This window comes from Siphateles boraxobius, unplaced genomic scaffold (genome assembly GCF_051911475.1).
Source record: "Siphateles boraxobius isolate OS27281-9 unplaced genomic scaffold, OSU_SipBor_1 22, whole genome shotgun sequence".
Taxonomy (NCBI): Eukaryota; Metazoa; Chordata; class Actinopteri; order Cypriniformes; family Leuciscidae; genus Siphateles; species Siphateles boraxobius.
In genome coordinates this window covers 19,230,562-19,256,253 of record NW_027508833.1, presented here as the reverse complement: position 1 = coordinate 19,256,253, position 25,692 = coordinate 19,230,562, and the positions used below count along the sequence as shown (strand labels likewise).

General features: G+C 36.4%; 2 protein-coding genes across 2 annotated transcripts in view; both read left to right on the top strand.

The window, feature by feature from the left end:
* The first annotated feature begins 645 nt into the window (after positions 1-645).
* On the top strand, positions 646-12,749 carry psma3 (proteasome 20S subunit alpha 3). Its single transcript, XM_077238983.1, has 11 exons — positions 646-815; positions 1,319-1,401; positions 1,635-1,758; positions 3,300-3,401; positions 5,040-5,113; positions 5,236-5,308; positions 7,103-7,168; positions 10,405-10,451; positions 10,975-11,042; positions 12,385-12,449; positions 12,537-12,749. The coding sequence occupies exons 1-11, from the start codon at positions 795-797 to the stop codon at positions 12,579-12,581; spliced, it is 768 nt and encodes a 255-aa protein (XP_077095098.1). The 5' UTR covers positions 646-794; the 3' UTR covers positions 12,582-12,749.
* A 1,301-nt stretch (positions 12,750-14,050) lies between these two features.
* arid4a (AT-rich interactive domain 4A) overlaps positions 14,051-25,692 on the top strand; it is a 37,554-nt gene continuing 25,912 nt past the window's right edge. Inside the window, exons 1-10 of the mRNA XM_077238982.1 lie at positions 14,051-14,778; positions 15,723-15,772; positions 16,116-16,226; positions 17,437-17,502; positions 17,888-17,978; positions 18,119-18,198; positions 18,311-18,405; positions 23,100-23,232; positions 25,219-25,298; positions 25,514-25,590. Coding sequence (XP_077095097.1) covers positions 15,767-15,772; positions 16,116-16,226; positions 17,437-17,502; positions 17,888-17,978; positions 18,119-18,198; positions 18,311-18,405; positions 23,100-23,232; positions 25,219-25,298; positions 25,514-25,590 — 739 coding nt within the window. The 5' untranslated portion in view covers positions 14,051-14,778; positions 15,723-15,766. The remainder of the gene's footprint in view (positions 14,779-15,722; positions 15,773-16,115; positions 16,227-17,436; positions 17,503-17,887; positions 17,979-18,118; positions 18,199-18,310; positions 18,406-23,099; positions 23,233-25,218; positions 25,299-25,513; positions 25,591-25,692) is intronic.

Here is a 25,692-nt window from a genome sequence, read left to right as displayed (position 1 = left end):
TCAATATTCGCATGCTGTCTGAGATGCAGATGTTTCGTTAGTTTTAATATTTAAATTGGCAAGTCTTAAACTTTGGTGACGATGCAGCACTGTCAGGCATTCACGTTTGTCCACGTTCATGTTGTCACAACATTGCATTGTAAGAATAAAATGAGTAAAAATATTACCAGCTACATGCGATTGACATGTTTCATATACTAACCAACATTTATTTTTATATATTTGGCGCTTGGTGAGAGTTAACTTTAGGCCATATTTATAAGTATATTTCGAACTAGAAGTTAAAAAAAAAATCATTTGAAGTTTAAAAAAATAGATATAAATATACCGTAAATATATTTAAAAAATATTATAAAAAATAAAGTAAAAACATGAGTATGTTTTTGTGTAAAATAAATTGTATGTTAAATAGCTTAATGTATGTATAATAAGACAGCTTAAATTTGTGTATACTCGTATGTAGTTTTCATAGTAATATATTTTCTTATATGTTTCTTCTCGTATATTTATTTTGAAATTATATAACTCGAAAAATCTGAAAATGTAAAGATATTTCATGAGCTCTGAAGACAATGTTCTTCACATCGCAGAAAATAATTTTTTTAGTATTCCACTTTTATTGTGAAACTTCGGCTCTAGCCCTTCGAGAGCATCTGATTGGTTGATATTGTGTCCAATCACAGAGCTCGTTGATTGCAGGTGGCAGAGGGAGAGCCGAAGCGCTGTAGAGTGAATCTGCGGCTGCCTATGCTGAACACTTATCTAACGTTTATAGTTGATCACAGTCAGTCAAAATGAGCTCCATTGGGACCGGGGTGAGTGGATTCACTACTACAAAGTTAATCACAGTATTTGAATGAGATATTATCCAGAAAGAGCGATTAATTACGGAATGCGTGTATGTCTGTGTCATTCTAAAGCTAATAAGCTAACTTACTGCTAGTGTGCAGGATCTGTGTTAGTGTGTTTTATCCAGTTCCAATCCAATCAAAGTTATTAAAGTGGTTTCATACATAAGTAGCTTAAGCAGTTTTTATTCACATGGTTTAGTTGTGGGTTTTCTGCTCTATTTTGCTCCTGCTGAGTCACCGCTCGATAACAATGAATGATAGCAGTTCAAATGAAAAGTCACTGAGGAGGCAAAGTGAAAGTAAATTAGATGTGCACTGCGAAAGCTGCTTTGCTACATTTATTTAGCCTCATCGATGCACAGCTTTGTCTTTACTATTGCAGGGATTAAAAACTATTTGAATTTTTAATTTATATTAAATGAACTCAAGCGATGATTTTGACAGCGCTTCTCTTCTCCCCCATCCAGTATGATTTATCCGCCTCCACCTTCTCACCTGATGGAAGGGTATTTCAGGTGGAATATGCCATAAAGGCTGTAGAAAACAGCAGGTAATTAATTAACCATTATTACTCATGTTAATACACATTAAATAAATTAAGCATGAAACATTTTAATATGCTGCTCTGGAAGGCTTTACCCCATTCATTTTAATGTGATGTTAACAGTAACACCTATATTATTTGTTTTGCTTTTGATGTCTAATCAAACTGGGAGTTCTTATTAAGGAAATTAATTTACTAATTTTGTGCTAAAAAAACAATTTTTTTTTATCGTTCATCAGCACAGCAATTGGCATCCGCTGCAAAGATGGAGTCGTGTTTGGCGTAGAGAAGTTGGTGCTGTCCAAGTTGTATGAGCAGGGCTCCAATAAACGCATCTTCAATATTGATCGGCATGTGGGAATGGTGAGAACATTGAGCATGTTGTTTATTAAACTGATTCTCATAATTTTTCAGTTATTTAACTTCTTCAGTAACTTGTAAAATATTTGAGTTTGCATACTTGGATTATGCTGATGGCAGTGAATTATTAGATTGTGTCTCCTAAAATACTAGGTTTCTTTATTGTACTTTAAAGGGTTAGTTCACCCAAAAATGAAAATTAAGTCATTAATTACTCACCCCCATGCTGTACCAACCCCGTAAGACCTTCGTTCATCTTCGAAACACAAATGAAGATATTTTTGATTAAATCTGAGAGGTGGATCACTGCTACATAGGCTGCCAGAGGGAATTAAACTTGACGGCCCAGAAAGTCATTAAAGAACATGTTTAAATATTCCATGTGCCTACAGTGGCTCAACTATAAGTTTATCAAGCGACGAGACTACTTTTTTCCCGAAAAAAAAAAACATAATAACGACTTTATTGGACTATTCCTTTTCATTCCTTGTGTGCCTGAGACGAGAGTTCAAGAGATTTCCACGACGCATGCGCGAGAACTGAACAAGAAGTATTAGAAGAAGAACGTTCTCTTCTCAGTTCTCGCGCATGCGTCGTGGAAATCTCTTGAACTCTCGTCTCAGGCCCACAAGGAAGAAAAGGAATAGTCGAATAAAGTCGTTATTATGTTTTTTTTTTCGGGAAAAAAGTATTCTCGTCGCTTGATAAACTTATAGTTGAGCCACTGTAGGCACATGGAATATTTAAACATTTTCTTTAATGACTTTCTGGGCCGTCAAGTTTCATTCCCTCTGGCAGCCTATGTAGCAGTGATCCACCTCTCAGATTTAATCAAAAATATCTTCATTTGTGTTCCGAAGATGAACGAAGGTCTTACGGGGTTGGTACAGCATGGGGGTGAGTAATTAATGACTTAATTTTCATTTTTGGGTGAACTAACCCTTTAAAAGCAATTACATCCATGTGATTATTTGGACATTGTGCATCCTCCTAAACCTTAACACTGGTGGTCAAAAAGGTTGAAATAAGATTATACATTTTTTTTTTTAAAGAAGTCTCTGATGCTCAGCAAGACTGAATTTATTTGAGCAGAAAAACAAATCAGTAAAACAGTAATATTGTGAAATATTCTTACAGTTTTAAATTACCATTTTCTGATATATTATATTGTAAAATGTAATTTATTCCCTTGAAAAGCTGAATTTTCGACATCATTACTCCAGGCTTCAGTGTCACATGATGCTTCAGAAGTCATTCTAATATGCTGCTTGCTTCATTTATTCTTCTGTTTATTGTTATTAAACATATTCTTATAATTATTTTCTGGATTATTTTAGTAGAAAATTAGAAAACAGCATTTATCTGAAATGGAAATATTTTGTAACATTATAAATGTCTTTACTGTCACTTTTAATCCTTTTAATGCATCCTTGCTGAATAAAAGTATTAATTTAAGTCTTAAAGTAAAAAAAAATGTCTCCCAACATTTGAATGATAGAGTAAATCTCTACATAAATATGAATCCCTGTCTGTGTGTCTTCTAGGCTGTGGCTGGTCTTCTAGCAGATGCACGATCTCTCTCTGAAGTGGCCAGAGAAGAGGCCTCAAACTTCCGCTCCAATTATGGCCACGACATCCCACTGAAGGTAAGAGAGAGAGAGTGAAGAAATAGATATGCCAAAAATAAGCACTGTAGCTTCATTAATTCACAGTAAATAATTTCCGGCCAAAAATGAACCTAGGGCTAAACAACACATGGGTAGCGAGTCGCCCGTTCTCTGGGATGCGTTTTCATGATAATCGAATGTACCCAATTTTAAAGGACAAGTTCGGTATTTTACACTTAAAGCCCTGTTTTAAGATCATTTCTGGTGAAATAGAACGGTTAAGACTGAAATTTGGACAAATGCTGCTGTCCCGTGAATTTTCAGTTTCTGTATTAGCATTTTACATTTACATTTATTCATTTAGCTGACGCTTTTATCCAAAGCGATTACAATTGCTATATATGTCAGAGGTCGCACGCCTCTGGAGCAACTGGAGTTAAGTGTCTTGCTCAGGGACACATTGGTGTCTCACAGTGGATTCGAACCCGGGTCTCTCACACCACAGGCATGTGTCTTATCCACTGCGCCATCACCACCCCATTAGCACCACCCCCCCACCTACACAAAGGTTTAATAGGGGCACTGGAACAATCATTCATAAAACGCATTAAACTTTAGTTTACAAAGATGTGAAACTCACCGAGTGTTCTGGGGTGTTCACTGATATGCTCACACAAAAATCGCGGCAAAAGATGCTTTCCAACAGGTTTTATCGTAGTTTTTGTCCAACTCCATTGATTTAATTCAGTTCAAAAACTACGATAAAACCTGTTGGAAAGCATCTTTTGCAGCAATTTTTGTGTGAGCATATCAGTGAACACCCCAGAACACTCGGTGAGTTTCACGTGGTGCTACCACAGAAACCGAAAATTCTCGGGACAGCAGCATTTGTCCAAATTTCAATCTTAACCGTTCTATTTCATCAGAAACGATCTTAAAACAAGGCTTTGAGTGTAAAATACCGAAGTTGTCCTTTAACGTTAGTTTTAGTTTAACCACAGATTAGCTTATAACGCTAGTTTATGGAGCATCGAATAAGTAAAAATAAAAATATCTAGTTAGTACCACTAACAAGGCTCGAAATAACCCCACACTAACACGGTAGCATAATTAGGGTCTCTACCTGCAAACCGAAGCATTGAGAACGTTGTAAGTCTACAGACAGTTTAATAAGAAGATACTTTATAAAGACAGTACACTTCGCTTATACAAGCAGGAGCCATCTTTGGAAAACAGTTTCGACCAGTCGAACCACGAACGCCGTGCTACGTCCTGGTCGATAGTCACAGTTCAGCTCACGTAGCACGGCGTTCGTGGTTCGACTGGTCGAAACTGTTTTCCAAAGATGGCTATCTCTGCCTATATATGCTTCCGTGTTAGTGTGGGGCTATTTTGAGCCTTGTTAGTGGTATTAACTAGCGATTTTTACTTATTCGATGCCCCATACACTAGCGTTACATGCTAATCTGTGGTTAAACTAAATCTAACGTTAAAACTGGGTACATTTGATTATCATGAACACGCATCCCAGAGAACAGTCGACTCGGTACCCATGTGTTATTTAGCCATAGGTTCATTTTTGGCCGGAATTGTCCTTTAAAATGTGTATGAAACAACATACGTTGTCTGAAATGAGGTTCTGGTCATTGATGTACTCTCCTCATATTATCCAAACAGCATCTTGCAGAAAGAGTGGCCATGTATGTCCATGCTTACACATTATACAGTGCTGTGAGGCCTTTTGGATGCAGGTAGGTCTTCTGTAAATATTTTATTATATAAGATATTGGGAGAGCTTTTATTTATATATATATATATATATATATATTTTTTTTTATTAGTGTTTAACTTGTTTATTTCTTTAACCTGTTAGTTTCATTCTGGGATCGCATGATGAAGATGATGGTCCACAGCTCTACATGGTTGACCCTTCTGGAATTTCATACGTAAGAGATCTATTATAAATAAATTATCGCTTTTAATCAGTACTTAATACTTAAAGGGTTATTTCACCCAAAAATGAAAATTCTATCTCCATTTATTCACCCTTATGTCGTTCCAAACCAATAAGACTTTCATTCATCTTCGAAACACAAATGAACATACTTCAATGAAATCTGAGAGATTTCTGTCCCTCCATTAAAAGTCTGTTCACCCAAACCTTTGATGCTTCAAAATGTTCATAAAGAGATAGTAAAATATATTAATTGAGCGGTTTAATCCAAGTCTTCTGAAGAGACACGATCGCTTTATATAATGAACAGATTGAAGTTAGTCTTTTATTAACATATGTGGTGATGAGGTTCATTTTACATGTCACAAGGTGAAGATCAAACTTGGTGAAGAGTGAAGAATGAGGTTTATATGTGAATAAAAGACTAAATTCAATCTGTTCATCATATAAAGAGATCATGTCTCTTCAGGAGACTTGGATTAAACCAATTGATTTAAAGGGATTCATTTCTTGTACACACTCTTTGTGAACGTTTTAAAGTGGGTGAACAGACTTTTAATAGAGTGGTGCAGGTATGACGTCAGACCAGGAAGTCTAATTCGCCGCTGGTTCCTTCAAGATTTTCCTATGGTGTTTTTTAAATGTTTTTATTTTTATTTATGTGTAAAATAAAGCCTGTGGTTAACATAACTTGACTATACATTGACGTTTTGTTGTAAAACGTAAATTACACACACCCACAGTGAAAACGCGAATTTTGAAGCAGTTATATTCATGTTTGAAAATTAACAAGTAACTAGATAATACAGTTTGGGATGTGATTTGTGTGTGCAGTTTACGTTGTAGAACAAAACGTCAAAGTATCGTCAAGTTGTGTCTACCACAGAATTAATTTTACTCATAAATTCAAAAACCCTATTATAAAAAACCATAGGAAAATCTTGAAGGAACCAGCGGCAAATTAGATTTCTGGGTCATACCTGGACGACTCTATTGAGGGACAGAAATCTCTCAGGGTGTGTTCACACTTGAAGTTCAGTTCTCGTGGTTTGTTTGATCCAGACCAAAAAAACCAAAAACATTTAGTTCTGGTCATCTTAGGCATTTTACAGTGGCCCTCCAGGAGCGGAGTTTGACACGTGCTATAGAGGGACAGAAATCTCTCAGATTTAATTGAAAATATCCTCATTTGTGTTTTGACGAGGAACAAAATTTGTATGGATTTAAAACAACATGAGGGTGAGCAAATGACAATGTTAGTTTTTGAGAGAACTATCCTTCTAATGCACACTACCAGCCTTTGACACACTTTGGCCCTGTCCCAAATGGAACCCTAAGCCCTCGCAGTCTTTCTCCGAGTCTACAGTTTTGTGACGTAATGCCTCTTTGACTGTTGTATAGACGTTTTCTGCAGAGCTCGCTTTCGTGCGGGCTCAGCAAAAGTGCGCATCGAGCTATCATGGGCTGCAAAAGGAAACCTACAATGGCAAATGGGACACTCTACGGTCTTGTTGACTGAACAGACATGCGCACAAGGTGGCCATTGTAGCTACATGAAACTAGTTCTGTAGCCAAATGTACGTGCAAATGTAACAGAACTTTAATGTTACCTTTGTGGTCAAGTTGGAGTGACCACTGATGGAAAAGCAGCTAAAATGTGTCAAGCGTACACACAAACTTCATAATTAGTGCAATAAAAAGTGCAGATTGTACATTGTTTTCATTAACCTGAACTTCCTGTAGATGTATTTCCCTTTGTCATTAATGTTTGTTTTGTGTTTATTAGGGTTACTGGGGCTGTGCTATTGGAAAAGCCAAGCAAGCTGCCAAGACAGAAATTGAGAAACTACAGGTGTGTGTTATTTTTTTTATATAGACCTTGGGGTTGTGCCGATAGTGTTGTGTAGCGACAATAGTCAGAGATATCGCTGATGGCAGATGCCTTTGACGATATCAATACGATAATTGGCTCATTTTACCATTAATGTATTAAATTATTATTATTATTACGACGTCACCACATAGCCTAACACTTGCGACAACACCGACACGCGCTTATGAGGACTCCTAAGAAAATGTTTTTAAAACAGACTAAAAAACTACATCCCTCATCAAAATTGAATTGCAAGGTGATCCATTCACAAATTGTCAAGAGTGCTTGTTTTAACAGACGCATCATTCTTATACAGATCCAAGATGAAAACGGCATCCTTGTTTGTCAGTATTTTGTTTCCATAGCACATTAACAAAACGTTTAATGACACTAATAACACTAAAAACAATACAATTACTAAATATTAATAATAATCATAATATCACTAAAATGATATAGGCCTAATAACAGTCTTTAATTCACGAACACAGCACAACTCTGCCATTTGTGAAAATCAAAAGCAGCTTCAAACACTTTATTTCTTCACATATTCTTCAATTTTTTTTACTGTCATTAATGTCGGTCCAAAAGAGAAATATTAAGCCAGTAAATTATAGTTGCTATACCGTTATACCTACTGAAAGCTCAGTCCTTTTCTACTTTCACTTTCATTTAATGAGCGTGTTGATGCTGAATAAACTGACAATGCATGACGTGGTCATGTAAACGCATTAAACCGTTTTCCTTTATCGGAGCCGAGTCATAAAATTAAGTATAAACCGATTGACTTTTTTTGCATCTAGATTTTTGATTTCTCCCAGCATTTAAAACACATTAACTGGCGTTCTTTGGGCTTATTGAACTGTGCATATGTGAAGTGCATCCAGACAGAGAGAGGACTCATATTGCAAACTCCGACTCCTTCTCGACCCAAGAAATTATTAAAACATGTTCACATCTCGTGCAGAAATACAGTCGAAATGCTGCATCTGTAACTGCATGAGAGGATAATATGTGTCTGTAAATTCCCCGCTGACATGTTGAAATACAAAATGATTAGGACCTTTTTTTTTACCTCACTATACCAGGAAATAACCGGATTTAGCCAATCAATAAACACTCCACCTTTGCTAGCAAAATAGAAGATTCTCATATATAAAACAAAGTAATAAAACGAGCAAATTAATGAGTTAATAAGCAAGTTAATAATCAAATAAGTAAGCCCCGCCCCCCTCACGATAATATCATGTATCGGCGATCTCACAGGCTGCCGATATGAAAATGGAGCATATCGCCCAACACTAATAGACCATATGCACCAGAGAAACAAGCGATTCTAAACACCTTTAGAATTTTGTGTGATTTATCATTTTTCTATTGTTGCGGTAGCCAGGTATATATGGCATCGAAAAGTAAAAGTCATTAGCTGGTGAAGTTAATTTACTTATTGTAGAGTTAACGAAAGTTATCACGAGCATTGTAATGTTTGAAGCGGATGTCATATGTAGACCGGGAACATTTTAAAACTAGCGGATTCATTCATTAATCCGGAAGATCTTAACTTCATGCAAATACAAACCGGAAGAAAGAAACGAGCAAAAATAAAATGAGTGGAGTGCTGAAAAAGAACTTTCAGATAAGCACATACATTTTGCCTTACACTACTGTTCAAAAGTTTGAGGTTCGTAAATTAATACTTTTATTTAGCTAGAATTAATAAAATTGATCAAATGCTGTAGTATAGACGCATTACTAAAGATTTGCAATTCAAATAAAAGCTGTACTTTTGAACTTTATATTCATCAATGAATCCTTAAAAATATTAACCCTAACCACAATTATCTGCTGCGTTTGCAACGTCTTCCCTCAACTGTGAAACTCTTCTGTATATAAAATGATAATCGAGAGGAGAATTTCTGCAGAAATCAGCTAAAGACAACAAATCATCCGCAATCCCTCTGAAAACACATTCAGATTCACCTGCCATTTTTGCGTCGCTCGCCTCGAACCCGTCTTCAAACTCCCGCTAATGACGTATGGTCTCTCTAACTGTCCAATGACAGTGCGTGTTACATTTACAAGTGGGAGACAGGCGAAAGGTGATTGGTTGCTCCCACGTGTGTACTGTCCAATGGCATTTTTTAACTCGATTGACAAATGGATAAATAAAAACATTTGGAAAACCGACAAAGAAAAGCATTTGGCAAATAGATAGAGAAATGGTTTGCCAAATTCTTAAAAATAAGCGATTTAACATGTGACTTTAAAATGACTTATTAAAGTACTTTTTTATTGTTTTATTAATCTATGTTTAAAAAGATGAATTAAATAAACAATTTTAAATGTCTATTTATTTATACATTTAAAATGTTTTTATTTATTTATTGTTTTATGGTTTTATTGCAATACATTTAAAAACACGAATTAAATAAACAACTTTAAAAATGTCTATTAATTTGTGCATTTAAAAGTGATTTATTTATATACATTTTATGTTTTAATATTTAAATTGATATATTGAATCTCCATTTTATTTTTAAGTGGCACTCCTGGTCTCCCATAGTTTTCAAAATTGATAAGAAATGTTTCTTGAGCAGCAAATCAGTATATTAGAATGATTTCTGAAGGATCATGTGACACTGAAGACTGGAGTAATGATGCTGACAATTCAGCTTTAACATCACAGGAATAAATTACATTTTAAAATATACATTAACGAAAACTGTTAAATTGTAATATTTCACAATATTACTTCATTTTTTATCAAATAAGTGTAGCCTTGGTGGGCATAAGAGACTTCTTTCAAAAATATAAGAGACTTTCCGTCCCCAAACTTTTAAATGGTAGTGTACATCTACAAGTGTTCATAGTATCTCCAGGGTTGTAGTACAGAACGTTTTATTTACATCTTATTGTCTTTTATTTGTCAGCATACACTCGGTTAGATCTTTACCCCTAACAGTTCAGCTGTGATGTTCACTGGAAGCATGTTTGGCAGTCTTTCTTTGAAACAAGTTCAAACAAGAGTCGGCTACTTCCAGTACTGCAGGGACCACATCATATAAAACAGTCTTAAAGAAGTAACAGCAACATGCCACCAGAAGATTTGTCATTTCAAATCAACTACAATACTAGATTCCTTTAGCACTGTTTTCATGTTAATGTCAACAGAATAAACGTGTAAAGGTTAAATCCTGTCATTTATTTTATTTCAGATGAAAGGAATGACCTGCAGAGAACTGGTGAAGGAAGTGGCAAAAATGTGAGTGTTTTGTTTCTAACTTAAAATGGAGAAGACTAACTCAAAATCGAATGCATCATTCATAGCCAACACAAGAGAGCAGTAGAGGTCCACGAAAACAAACCAGTCGGACTACTAGTATTGAGTTTTTTTGTCAGCTGAATTGTTTTCTTATCTGTTAGGGTTGCTGAGTTTACAATAATGTTGGCTACTAATGAACCGCGTTCCCACACCTTTTGACCAGTCAGTTTAAATGACTTTTACATTATTTTCTCAGGCATTGATGGGTTACTTAATACACGCTTTAAACGTTAAATCATCTTATTGAGATTGACCTCCAACAAATTCTAACCAGTATATTTACTACTTTAGATCAGAGCATAATACACAAAGAAATTCTTGTCAATGAGTTTTCCAGACCTAAAAATATCTTTCCAAGCTGTCCATGATTGTGGGAGCCCTGAATAAAACATGTATAACATGGCACATCTAATTAAACATTTTATATTTATAACTATTTGTGTGTTTTGTTATCTCTTCTCAGTATCTATATCGTTCATGATGAGGTGAAGGACAAAGCCTTTGAGCTGGAGCTTAGCTGGGTCGGAGAAGGTAATGACAGGCTTTTATATTCTAATACTCAATCTATTGTGAATTTAACTTAGAAAAACAGATTTTTTTACTCCTATCTGACAGATCGGAATTTGTCGCACACATGTAAACGCAAAAATCAGTCGAGATCCGATTTTTTTGCATCCGTTCTGAGCCGCTTCCAAATGTGATTTTTTTTTGTAATCAGATACATATCCGTTATCTGAACATCTGACCTACGTCTAAACGCATATATCCAATTCCCTTTGCAATTCCAAGCCACCACAAGGCGAGAGTGACAGGTTTGCTCACAAAGATAGCTTTTTAATGTTGTATTATAAAGCAGACGTGCTTGTATGCGCTCGCACAGAAACTCACAGCTTTTTTTTTTTTTTTTTACTGAGGTGGAAACTTTATAGTAAAGAAATTTACAATACAGACACAAACATTCAGGAGCATAGAAACTGGTTTTCAACATCTGCCCTGTGAATTTTTAAAATTAAAACAGATTCGCTACTGAAAGCTACATTGTATTTCTCAGCAATGAGATGACTGCTCTGTTTTTGTAAATAAAGTAACAAGCTCAGATGCATGCAGGCAACTCTCTCTCTCTCTCTCTTACTCTCTTTAATTCCTTCAAATCAATTCAAATAAATGAAATCTTACTGCGCTACTAAAACAACAAATTAAAATTAGTTATTTTCTGGTCTATATCAATTCAAATGTTCCATGACAGCTTTTAACTTATCTATGTTGGCAAATAATCATGGCCACCCACCCGACATGAATTGTAAAATAATTTTAGTACGGTCATTCAAAACCCAAGGGTCAACCATGTCACATAGTAAAGCAATCACCGACAGAATTATTTTGGCGGGGATATAAATGTAAACAGATATCAGATACCAGTCCTGTCTAAAGTGAATGTAAACAAGCGGGACCACAAAAAAGGACGAATATGGTCAAAAGATCATATCTGTGCATTAAGACTTTCAGTGTAAATGCAGCCTTCACGGAATCTGAGTTTTTAGGAAAATATTTGTAATACTTAAAACTTCCTTTCAGTTTCCCTTTACTGCATTTGTGTTCAGTGCTGCATTTCTCATAAAACCCCTTTCATCGTTTTGTTGTATATTATATTGTAAATGTTTCTGTCCATTTTTAAGGTTGGAATTTTTTTCAAATTAAGATTATAATAAAATAGTAGTATTGGTTATTGTTACACTTCTAGTACCTTTTAGAGATGTTGGTGTGTGATTCGACATGCCACTCTTTTTTTATCCCTGATTTAATGGTGTATCAACAGTAAAAAAAGAAAAAAAGGAATGGTTTTATTAATATGTATTTTTGTCCCTCTTATTAGTCACCAAAGGAAAGCATGAGCTTGTCCCGAAAGACATCAAAGAGGAGGCGGAGAAATACGCTAAAGTAAGTAACTGTCCCTCTGGTAATAGTTTTAATATAACAAAAAGCTCTCTTCAGCATTGGCTTATTGTAACATTTCTGTCCTGACAGGAATCCCTGGAGGAGGAAGATGACTCTGATGAGGACAACATGTAAACCTCTGTTTTTCCACTTCACTGACTGTGTACCATGTTTCAACATTCTGGCAACTCTCAACTTGACTGCAGACAATAAAATGTTTTTTTATGTTTTCTAATGGACTAATGTAGTCCTATGTTTTGTGGGTTTCAAACTTAACAATAAATACGATTTATAAAACTGAAAGAAGCTCTGATTCAGACTCCTAAATTGGCATAATAACCATTCATTAGTTGGGCAGCAAGCTTAGACAAAGGATCCACCTTCTCTTTCAGAAAATCTGTGGCGTCATTGATTGATATTTATGCACACCCTGTCTAGAGAATGTGTATATGACTAGGTTGGACATAAGGCACTAAAGACATTAAGCATTCTGGTGTGTAAATAAACAGTTCATCTGCAATACGCTGCAAGGATTTGACCCAGAGTTAATGGTTAGCTTAGTTGTGCCAGCCACTAGCATATGGAGTCTCAAAGCAATCCTAGTACATTATAATTTACAATTTTTAAAATCGCCATCCATGACATTGTAACCCAAGCATGCATGAAGGATATAGTATTGGAGTTAAAACAAAAGTGACTAGGTCTTTCCATTACAGCAGTTCTGAGGGTAACACACTGATATTTAGCACTGTGATGTACACTAGCAGTCAAGAGTTTAGGTACACCTGCTCATTCATTATTATTACTAATTAATTTACACATTTTAGATTAATAGCAAAGCCATAAAACTTATGAAATTACAGAAAGTAAGGGATGAGAATGATGTAGTAAATCAAAGTTAAAAACATGAATTGTATCTCAGGATTTCTACAAAACTAAAGTATTTCAGCAGATGCCTTTTGATCAAAGCTTATGAAAAACATAATCCAAACGTTAGACTAGCAGTGCATAGACAATTGTGGGAGCTTTGTGTCGTTTTTATGGCCTTTGAGGGCAAAACTTTGCACGTGACCTCTATTTTTAGCTCTGTGTTGCTGACTACTACCTCTTATTTGGAAAGTAGAGTTTGAAATTAATGTTGCTTTAACTCGGTCCCATAGATTTATTATGTAATGTGTGCTTAGATTAATTTACAAGCTGATCAATGCATAGGCAAACTGACAGATTTATTGAAATAAAACACAATATACACAGATATAATATACAACTAGATTGCACACGAATACATTATTTTCTGATCCTGTTTATACAATAAATACCTCTTAAACATAAGATTCTAACGTTACTGGTCCAGTCGCTGATTTATATCAACACTGAATCAAACACAACATATAATCCATCATAAACAAACATTAACACCCAGTGAAAATATCACTTCTGATTCACAATCACAATGCTTCAATATCGTTAGAGTAAAACGAGCATTTCAGTGACAATCTAATGCATCATTTGAAACCACGCAGGTGTCATTAAATTAGTATCTAACGTGACACACACATGCTTACTATGACGCTCTGTTCCGGTCACGTGGTCAACAAATCCATGACGCCAGACGCTCTCTACAGCATCGACATAAAGACGCCATTACCGTTGCCTTCAATTGACCTTTTCTACACGACCGCATTAAAACTATTAATTGGTATAATATTTGTAATACAGATCACATAAAGAACCAATTTAATTTAAATCGATGCTGAGGTTATTCGATCTGACTAGAAAAGCAGGCAAAAAAGTCACGGGGCTCACCGCGAAATCTCACGGGCTCCGAGTCCAGAATGCGAAAATAATTACGTTGGGTACAAAATGGCGAATGTTCTCTTCGTTTCGACATGCGCAGACTGAGCAGAGGCTTTCCCTCTGAAATGAACCTCCGTTCCCATACACCCTTCCAGCCAATGGGCTTCGCTGACAGGACGCATCTGACTCAATTCGACCAATCAGAACCGTGGACAACGAAGAACAGGAAACAAGTAGCCAATCGTGGACCAGGATGGATTTGTTGTATTCGCAAAGAGTGCGACTCAAAGAACACCAATGAGAAAGCGTAATTCACAGCGCCGCTTTCGTACTCCGCAATCAGGTTTCGCGCTTCAGCCTAGCCAATAGAATTTCGCTTAGCAGACAGCCAATCGCAATGTTTTGAATTTGCTCAGAGTGGACCCGGCAGCCAATAGGGATCCGAGAAACACAACCTCAGCTCAACAGCTTGTTATTTCGTCTATGCCTTTGCAACCTAGTCGAATGCTGAGCTGAAGCAGTCATATAGGAGCATGTAAGTACACATATATATTTCCACACAACATTCAAACACCGATTTTGCGTCAGTAAACCTGTATATTCACGCGTGTCTCATTTAAACCCGCTAGTCTGAAAGTAATCTAGTCATATTTGCCGTTTTCCCGTTGTTTCCAGCGAAGGTATTTAGGCGACGAAGAGAAAAAAAAATTGAATGGCAGAGCCTAACGTTAGTCACATCTAGTCGGCTTGTTTTCTCACAGATTTTACCCGACGACTTTTAACGTTACTTAAACTAACCACTCACAACCGATCAAATTTATAGTCAAAAACTTATAACTCAGTTTGAAGGGAAAAGTCGCCTCACATATTGTTGCGGAACTAACCCGAAGAACTATTTAAATCGCCATAACAGCTTCACTATATTTAGCTCAACCGTCACAATTTGATTGACAGGCGTCAATAACCATCATAACTGTCAGTTTGACGTTCTTCGAACTCAGATACTTCGGTAAATACAGTGTTAAGTGAGGGAAAACGGGGGTTAGTGGATGGTGGAGGGGCTGACATGGTGCAGGACGGTGTGTGAGCTATGATGGCGACGTGACACACACACACACACACACAGTGAGTGAAGCGGGAAGGAAACACGCAGGGTTTGAAGGGGTTATGTTTTCCTTCAGTGACTCCGTGCTTTGTTTTTATATCATCAAGACATCGTAAGTGGCTCAGATTGGAGGTAAAGTCACGGTGAGGCAGTTAAGGCTTTGTTTTGATGGGTTGGTCTTGTTTATTTGATCATTTTGAAAGGGATAAGGACGAGAAGTGGCTAGCTGCGTTAGCTACTTTAGCATATTCTCTGTTCTGTGTGTTTGTGTTGTGCTGTCAAATTCTTCACACACATACATATGACACGTTTTTTTTAGCACATGGCGCCAGATCGTGACTGTTTCTTTTTGCTTGTGTGTTGTTCTGTTTCAGCAGTCGAAACCAATCGAGCTGGACTCCCTCAAATAGCCATCAAGATGAAGGTGAGTCTCTGCAGTTCTGATAGGCGACGCCTCCTTAAATGAAGCCCAGCAAGCACCTGGAACAACACACTTAAATGAATAAATCACTATTGGATGTTTTTTTTTTTTGTAGAATAGCTGACCAGGGATTATCAGAGAATCTCAGTAGTTCAATTATTGGGGTAGTCAGTCTCTATAAGTGCTTTCTGAATTACCAAGATAGTATTTTTCACAACACTTAAGTGGTGTTACTTAAAGTATTCTTAGATGTTTTTGCTCATGCTTTTCTTAACGTGACCATGCAAAGAGCAAGTGTTTGTATGAATCTGTCTATGCACCTTAATAATATTTACACTGTTCACAGGTAGCAGATGAACCTGCCTACCTGACTGTGGGGACGGATGTGAGCGCGAAGTACCGCGGTGCCTTCTGCGAGGCAAAAATCAAGACTGTTAAACGCATGGTGAAAGTTAAGGTACGTTTAATCTGTCTGATATAAGTATGTATTCATCATGCAAAGTCAATTTTATTTGTATAGCGCTTTTCACAATACACATTTTCAAAGCAGCCTCACAGCAATTCATTAGCTTAATGTTTATATCATCTTAAAGCCTTACAGTCACAATTTAATGATATAGTTTATATTTTGCTATGACGTAAACAATTAAGTTGTTGAGGCTTGCAATTTAGTATATTGCTTTACTTGAGTATACTGTATGCATGTGGATAAAGTTGGATGTAAAATATGCAATTTTAAGTATGTCCCCAGGTAATAATATTGTTTAAATTTTGCGATGATAAAACATCAAGCAGTTGTAATGAGCCTCATACTATATATCACTTTGAAATGTATACTTTCAAAACTTTGTCCCTTTTAAATATCCATTGGTGTGTGTTTTCAGCTAACAATCAACTTTGAGCTTTATATATTAGTTTAAAAAATGTGAAAAGTGAAGAAGTTCAGAGTTCACATGCGGCTTATGTCAAGCCAGTGTCAAATGACATAGAGGATAAACAAAGTTTTCCAAGTGTCATTTTCTGCTGGTGACAATGCAGAGATTTGTTTCTATAAAAGGGTCATGTTGCTTTTATGCAGAAGTGTTTGTTGCATTTTACACCGCAAGCTTCAGTAATGTAGCAGGCCAAAGGAAAACCCCCTAATAATCCTGCTTTGTGAACTAACTCTGCAGACCATTCAAACTTCGGCTGTGCAGAACATCCATCTTTTCAGATAGAGTAGTCTAACAGTAAGCTTACAAATGGCTTAATTTTGATCAGCACCTACCAATCACAAGTATGTTGTTATAGGGTTAATCCACACACTGGCATTTTTGCAAGATCTCATTGTACGTCATCAATGTTTTGTTCTCTCAAGGTCTTGGTTTGTGGCGGTTCTTTAACCTAGTGAAACATGACAGCCTTGAGTAACACATACCTGAAGTTTGTGTTGCACATTCTCAAGTTTGACTGCAAGGAAATAGTTCCTCTTTACATTGTATGTAGGCGCTCACTAAGAAGCTTGTTAGAGAGCGATCATGAAGAAAATGCCGTCTGTTACACAACCAGATTACTTCACCTTCACTGAGCTGTATGGTTACTGTCTTACCATCCATGTCACTCTCACCTTCATGCTTTGGTGCTCTATTTCTATTTTATTTTTTACCTTTTTTTTGTTTTGTTTGTAGGTTATGCTTAAAGGAGACAGCACCTCACAAGTTGTCCAAGATGACCAAGTCAAAGGACCCTTAAGGGTAAGAGAGACTCAAATTCAGTTAAATCAATTTTCCCATAATGCCTGTTATAAATGTTTTGTCTTGCACATGCAAAATTTACTGGAAGGTACTGCTTAGTTGTTGCCATGTTCAAAATTAACTTTTCCCCACAACTGTTATTGCAGAGTGAACTGAGAAAATTAACGTATGGTCATGATTGGAATATTGTTTAAAGAACCTGAGCACCTTGTGCACTCTTAATTATGAGGCAAAATATTGTAGCTTATAGACTGTTTAATTCTAAAACAAGAAAAGTTGTAGAAATGTTTTGAACTGAACTCTGATTTGTCCTATTTGTGTCACAGCAGTTTATTGCACAAAAAGTTAGGTAGTGCAATGATGTGTTCTACATCTCTGGTCTCAGGTTGGCTCAACAGTGGAAGTGAAGAGCCCAGAGGGTGGACTTAGCGAAGCTGTCATCAGCAAACTCACAGATGCCAGCTGGTACACTGTGGGTACGTACAGACACCGCTGTCTAAAACTCCCTAGAATTGCACATATAGTACCACTCTTAGGCCCTATAATTGATCTTCAGTAAACTAAAACTACTTGCCATTTACATTTTAATGTTTTTTTCCTCCCATGGTCATTGCAGTTTTTGATGACGGGGATGAGAAAACCCTTAGAAGAACTTCACTGTGTCTTAAAGGCGAAAGACATTTTGCAGAGAGTGAGGTAAATGTAAAAAATAAATTGAGTGTGAGGTGTTATCTGCATCATGTGTCTTGTGGTTAACGCTTTTCCCTTGTTTTCTCTCCTTTTTTCTGCCCATTTCTCTCTGTAACAGACTTTGGACCAACTGCCCCTTACTAACCCAGAGCACTTTGGCACTCCAGTCATTGGAAAGAAGACAAATCGGGGTAGAAGGTCTTCTCAGGCAGTGTGAGTATTTGCAGTCTTTTCCTCTTTGTGCTATCTAGATGAAGATCATTTTTACATTAATTCCTCACTGTTTACAAGTCCACATCATAGTTTCTTGCACCCAAAACAGTCCTAACTTAGTTTTACATGATCATTTTCCCACTTTCGTTCAAATCCCTTCTTTATTTTAAACGGGCTTTTGCTAATGTACATTTAAGACTTCAGTATGTAAATGATCTCTGATATATTAGTGCAGAAGCTAAATTCATACTGAGCTTGTTATAGTACACTTCAGAAGCCCCGTTCACACCGCCACCGATTTTGTCGCTGTATGTCGTAGTCTCTGTGTCGCTTGTGGGCATTCCCAGTGCTTTCGCTCTAATTTCTTTTGGTAGACTTCACGTCTGACCATATCTGTAGCAAGTACAATCACAAGTGATATATAAAACAAAGATATTCTCATTTGACTAGGAATTAGGCTTAAAAGATTAAAAGTAATATTCAGGGATGCAAACAGCGCGCTTTTCGGCGCCTCACGCTTTTTTCACGTCAGTTTGGGTGACTTGGGTCTGAGACTGAGAGGGTCTTATTATAATTTCACAAAGTCATCTGAAGCCATTCCATAGCTTAATGTGAGGGACAGAAGTCTATTTACATCATTAAATTAAAGTTTACGGAAACTCGTTTTCCCTCCTCTGCCGCTGTCAATCATTCTCCATTCAGTATTCAAACAGCGCGCACGCCTCGTCCGGTTACAGCAGGATGCACGGTAAAACTCTCTCTCCAATATATTATTGTGCTTGATCTGTAGATAAAAGGCTGTGGATTAAAATTACATAAAATTACTTTATTTTGTGTATTTGTATATTATGTTTGTTGCTGTTTTTAAACGACTTGCTACCGTGCCTGTTAGCACAAGGACTATGAATGAATCGGCATCAAACGCACAATAACTGGAATTTATTGTGAAGAAACAAATGAAAACTGTGAAGAAACAAATGATCAATAAACTGTTGGACAGATATACACTAGGATTTGTGCGCTCAACATTTCTTCGCTTTGTGCCGTGAACTTTTAAATGCGCACTTGTGCAGCGCTGCACACTGTGACTCCGTGTTGCTTTGAGCACATCATTCTGCTCCCGCGATGCGCATACACGCTTTTGTGCGCTCTGTTTTGAAGCATTCATGGTTTTGCGCACTGAAAGATTATTAAAAGCCTATATATTTTTTTATACCTATCCTGCACAATACATTTAAAATAAGTATAATTTAATTGTATATTATTTCTGTGTAGTGTAGGCTATATAAATATATACACTTCTGAATTCTTGACATTAATATATAAGTATAAAATTGTGAAATGTATGATTGCATGATTGAATTTTATAAGAGTGCTAATAGTAATTTTTAATTTTATTTACATGTTTAGTTTTTATAAAATTACTGTGCAGATTTTTTCAAGAATTACTTTTTGCTGCTGATTTATACACTCATTAAGTTTAATAAAAATACATAATACATTTATGTTATATTTAAAGGTGTTAACTCTAATCTTACACTGCAAAATGATAACTTACAAAGGATTAAATTCATCACAATTATGGTTATTTGCCGCGGGGCGAGGGCTTCGATAACCTATCTCTTTTTTGACCATACATGTGTTTGCATCCCTGAATATTGTGCTGTTGGAGAGTGTTGTTATATTAACCACAGCAGTGCTCAGTGCATTAAATCATTAACTAGAATAGCAATCGATCAATCAACAAATTAAACTCCCTCATACTGTCAACAGTTACTAAAAACGTCATTCGAATTGGACAAATAATCATTTTTCTTGTCCCTAATAATTAACATAATGCAGGGGAAACTGTAAAATGAAGCAGCAGTGCTAAACTTGCATCATACAAATACAACACACAAACTATGAATGTATGAATCAAACTCACTAAGACTGTCAACAGTTTGTTTTCCATGCATCATTTTTATTATATCCATGTATGTGGTTAAACAGTCAAATCATATAATACAGTGAAATCACTCCGTAACTCTGTTCCGTCTTGCCTGTAGTCGAGACTCGAGACTGTGACGTGAGCTTCACTGAAAGTCTTCACTCCTATTGGTTGTTGCTCGTGAAATTTGCTTCTCATTTGCATAAAGTTGAAATTTCTGAACTTTTGTTTCGTGTCACGTCGCTTGACACGCCCACGTTCTGTCGCCAACGGTCACTATCACTCTTGTCACCGGAAGTCGCCAGCCCTCCATTGAAATGAATAGGATCATGACGCTTTAACGTTGCGTGTCGCTGGTGGTGTGAACGGGGCTATAGTCTTGTTTTGCTGCTGTTACAATTAGATCCTACATCCTCAGTCAGTGTTTATACTGATGATTCCCAGTTTGTTTTTGAGCTTGAATGAACATTATTCTAGCTTTTTTATTCCCCTTTCTATTTTATTTATTTCTATCAGGGTTTGTATGGTCAATTTGTTTCAAAATATTTATATAATAGAATATATGTTTAAGTGATAATATGGGTTAAACAAACTACAATACATAATGTTCATTCGATCCATTCAACTGCGGCAATCCATCAGGTTTGTTTTTGCGGCGTTTAGCGTTATAACCAATCACGCACGTTTCTGTTGAGCTTATGAATGTGATGGCCAATCAATCAGAGGTGTTCAGATTAGTCAATGCTGAAACGAAGAGTTTTGTTCAGTGCGCGCTCTGTGACTGAATTCTGACTGAAATTGCAAATTCTCCCATCATAAACAACAAAGTCCAGATTCGATGTAAGAGATTCATGTCGCAGGGAAGTCAACTTCTTTAATTTCAACGGGAGTGCTTGTGAGTACTTAAACTCGCACTAGACCTAAGTTATGGATGGCTTCGCGATCGGTCACATTCGCTGCTCCATTTCTGTATACAGTTTATTCCAGTGTAGGGATGGGACGGTATGAAAATATCACATCACGATTATAGTGACCGAAATTATCGTGATTATCAATATTATCACGGTTTTGTTAAACAAAATGAAAGTGTTAAAAAAGAACTGATGCTCACACTGAAAACATTTCAACAAGTTTTATATTTGAGAATCAACAAACAATAAATAAAACGAGCAGCTCTATGCATTTTTTAAAGCAACCGTCGTCAATAGCACCGCATTATAACTCCGCGCACATCCATGTATCACAACGGACGAGCTCTCTCATTTCATTCAAATCTGATTCAAATACAACTTACCGTCTTGCGTCACCGTTTACGATTGTATTGAAAATGAAATTAGAGTTGATTTATTGTTTACAGAATTTGATATTGTTGTGATCATCTTGACTGGACGAGTTTTGTACGCTGTACAAAATTGATTTAACAGAATAGAGACATTAATCTCTATTCAATATGTCCCCGTAATTATGTGGTAAAAAAAAATCGGTGTAATACGTGTACAATGAATATACATTATTATCTCTTAAATGTTACTCTTAATAGTATTGTTTGAACTTGTTCGTTCGTCTTTGGCTCAAAGCCACTTGCTGCAAACTTTTCTTCGCGGAAGCTTCACGTTTATTTCAAGTGAGTGAGATAAAATATTTCAACTCAAAACAACATTTTGTGCCCAATTATTTCCCAGACGTAGTTTTAGTATTAAGTTCAAAGTTAACTTGCCTTGCGTTCGCTACAACAGTGGATGATGGTCACACAGGGCGACTCGGCAGATTTGAAGTGTTAACCCCTATCGCAGCAACTTTTTTGTGCATGTTCTGCAGACAGAGTGACCATCCTCGATTAAGTTTCCCTCATTTTTTTTGTAAATGCCAAAATATGACCACACCTCAGATTTGGTCCTCTTAAAAGGCTGAAAAATCTCCCAAACACGGTCACCGCCTTCCGCCATTCCTTCTCGAATAAAAAAAAAAAACATTGCGCGCCTGCGTCAGACTGTTGCTGGCTGGACAGGATTTATAGTGAGTTATTAAAATCGCGACAATCAAACACGGGTTTTAATGATAATTGAATTTTAAACGATATTACTAACCGTCAGTACATTTTACCGTGGTTTATAGTGTAACCGGTAATCGTCCCATCCCTATTCCAGTTAATTAAATCTTATCGGCATGATGAATAAATTATGTCTTTATTTCTAAAATAATTCATTAGTCTTTCTTAGATCTGAACATGACATGCATCTTCCTCAAACACAAAAACTTTTATGTATTCTATTAATCTGCATTAATAATCATTATTACAATATCAAGAACATTAATTGACAATAATGACCCTGTAATGAGTTCCTGTTAATTTAATAGTTTATGAGCAACAAATCAATTGCAAAGGGGCCCCATAATGGAAAAGTTAATTTCTGACCCTGGCATGGGGTAACGTCTGACAGTTGCAGTTTGTAAATTGCCAACTTGGTGTAAATTGCATAAATGGAAAAAATAAACTCGAATGTTTTGGGGGAATTCAAATAGGGACGTTAGGCAAAGCTGTTTTCAAATCTTTGTATTCCAAAAGTTTGTCTCTGGTACTGCCACATTTGAAGAGTTACTATCAGTGTTTACTGGACACTTCTATTTACTTATTTAACAACGTGTACAAACCCTGTCTATTTTATTTATTTTCCTACACTCAAAAATACAGTTTTCTGGTCAGTGTTTAAATGTGAAAAGGGAGCATGTTTCAAACATTAGTGCTCTGTTTGATGAAATGCAGTGCAGAAGATGAGAAGGAGTCTTCATCGAGTGAAGATGACGACGACGACAAGAGAAGGCTTAATGATGATCTTTTGGGGAAAGTTGCTTGCATTCAGAGTGGGTCTGATAGTGATTCCTGCCACTACGTCTTGGTGAGTCATTTATTCATTTACAAACCTCTTTTAACTTTTGGATTTAAAATCCAGCTAGAGAGACGAGCTATGCTTCCATTCAACTATTTTGTGAAATCACATTTAAAAAAATGGATGGAAATGCCAAGATGCACATAAATTTAAAAAAAAAATAGGCAAATATTATTTTTATTTTTATAAAAAAACATGCCCATAAACTACAATGGAAACACATTTACAGAATAAATTAATTGATTCCCATCAAAAAAGTCATGTGACTTTGCGCGATGGGATGGCATAACTGAACTAACCATTGGGCTGATCTCGTTGCACAGCATCTGAAATGTTGTTTAGGTAATTCTGAAGTGCCTGAGAAAATTCTGCCTTTGAAGTGGTTCAGTATAATTACCTCCCAGAACTGTTTTACATGACTGCGTTCCCAAACAGCAGACATCCACCCAAGTTAACATGAGCAGGTTTATTGCGTTTAATTTGCGCGCTGAGGTGCAAGTAATCTATTATATATAAAAAAAGAGCTACAGTGGCTTTTACTGCAGCAAATTAATTGGTTATTTGGTGCCATTTGGATTTTGATCTTTTCGCCTCGCTGTATGGAAGCACTGATTTCCTCGCAAATGTTTTATGCGGTATTCTAATTTTGCGCACAAGTTAAAGGGGAACTTGGCAACTATTTCAACTTAATAAAACCATTTAGAAATCATTTGGATGGTTAAATAGCCTGTTCTGGTGAGAATGGTGACTTTCCCCGCTCCCCCCAGCGTTGCCAGGTGGAAAACCAACCTTGCAACATCCTTGCATATATATATATATATAATGTATGTATATGGTAGGACACTTACAAAATATCTTCATGGATCAGGATGTTTACTTAAAGGGGTGGTTGATTATGATTTCACTTTTCTAACTAGTTAGTGTGTTATGTTGAGCATAACCAACATCTGCAAAGTTACAACGCTCAAAGTTCAAAACAAAGGAAGATATTTGCTTTTAAGAAATCATTTTTTAAGGATTACAACAAACGGCTGGTAGGGACTACACAACATTCCTCCCGGGTTAGTGACGTCACCAACCCTAGAATTTACATAAAGCCTTCCCCTGGGAACGCGATTTATAGATTATCATGATAGAATATACCAGTTAATGACTAGAAGATGGTTAACTCCACATCAGCTGCATAAATTCTTCAACTAACCATTCAGAAACGTCCTTTTGCATTCTACATGTTGTCACTTCTTCTTAAGTCTCTCCATCATTATCTGACTCCGGTTTGAACATAAAAGGCTAAAAGTTTTTGAAATTTGAGTGCATGTCAGTGTGAGGTAAAAGGACACAAGCTGTTGAAGCTCCGTCCTCTGTGCCGGGAGCAGCAGCTCATTTGCACAAGGGACATACACAAAAACGGTGCCTTTTTGCTAACCCACAAAAAGTGACAATTTTAACATGCTATATAAAATATCTGTGGGGTATTTTGAGTTAAAACTTCACAAACTCCCTCTGGGGACATCAAATACTTATTTTACATCTTGTGGAAGGGCATTATACCACCCCTTTAATATCCTAATGATTTTTGGCAAGAAAAATCGATAATTTTGACCCATATAATGTTTTGTTGGCTATTGCCACAAATATACCTGTGCGACTTATGGCTGGTTTTGTGGTCCAGGGTCACATATTTAAAGACAGAGCCAGTCTTGAGATGTTGTATTGCTGCTGTTGGAAAGTACTTGTTGCAGTTTGTTTGGGGGTTGCAAAGGTTGTTTTGATCATTTTTCTGAAACTGACCTTTGACAAAAATGCACTGGCTGGCAACTTTTTTTTAAATATGCTAGCGAGGAAAGAATTAAGATCTTTCTGATTGAATATGTGTCAATGAAGACTAAAGACGGGCAGTTTGAATATTAAAATAATCGAATGCAGTATTCTATACAGTTAAAGACTTGCAGTTTTCACTTAAAGATCTTTTTAATATTTTCTTCCTCTTTGAAGGTGATATCTCCAAGCTGCAATGATGACCTAACTGTCAAAAAGGACCAATGTTTAGTGAGATCATTTGCTGATTCCAAATTGTGAGTAGCATTGAAAGGTAGCATTGACATTTACAAAACCCATGAAGTAAAACTTAACGTTGTAGTCTTTGCTCATTAAGCAATTTCATGGGATCTGTAAAGGAGATGCTTTGCTTTTTAATGTGATTTATAAATTTTCTTTATTAAAAAGAAACAAAAACATTTTCATGTTGTTACTGTTCTATTACTGATTTATCACTGTTTTTGTTCTGCAGTCACACCGTGGCACGCAAAGATGTTCAGGAAGTAAACATTGACACCCTCTCTAAACCTGAATACTCACTCAAGAAAGGTATGAGACCCAAGATCAGCTGACCTCTAATGACTTGACTGTTTCCAGGTCACAGTCTGATCTCTCATACACTCTTTCTTGTGTCTTTGTTTTTTCTGTTAC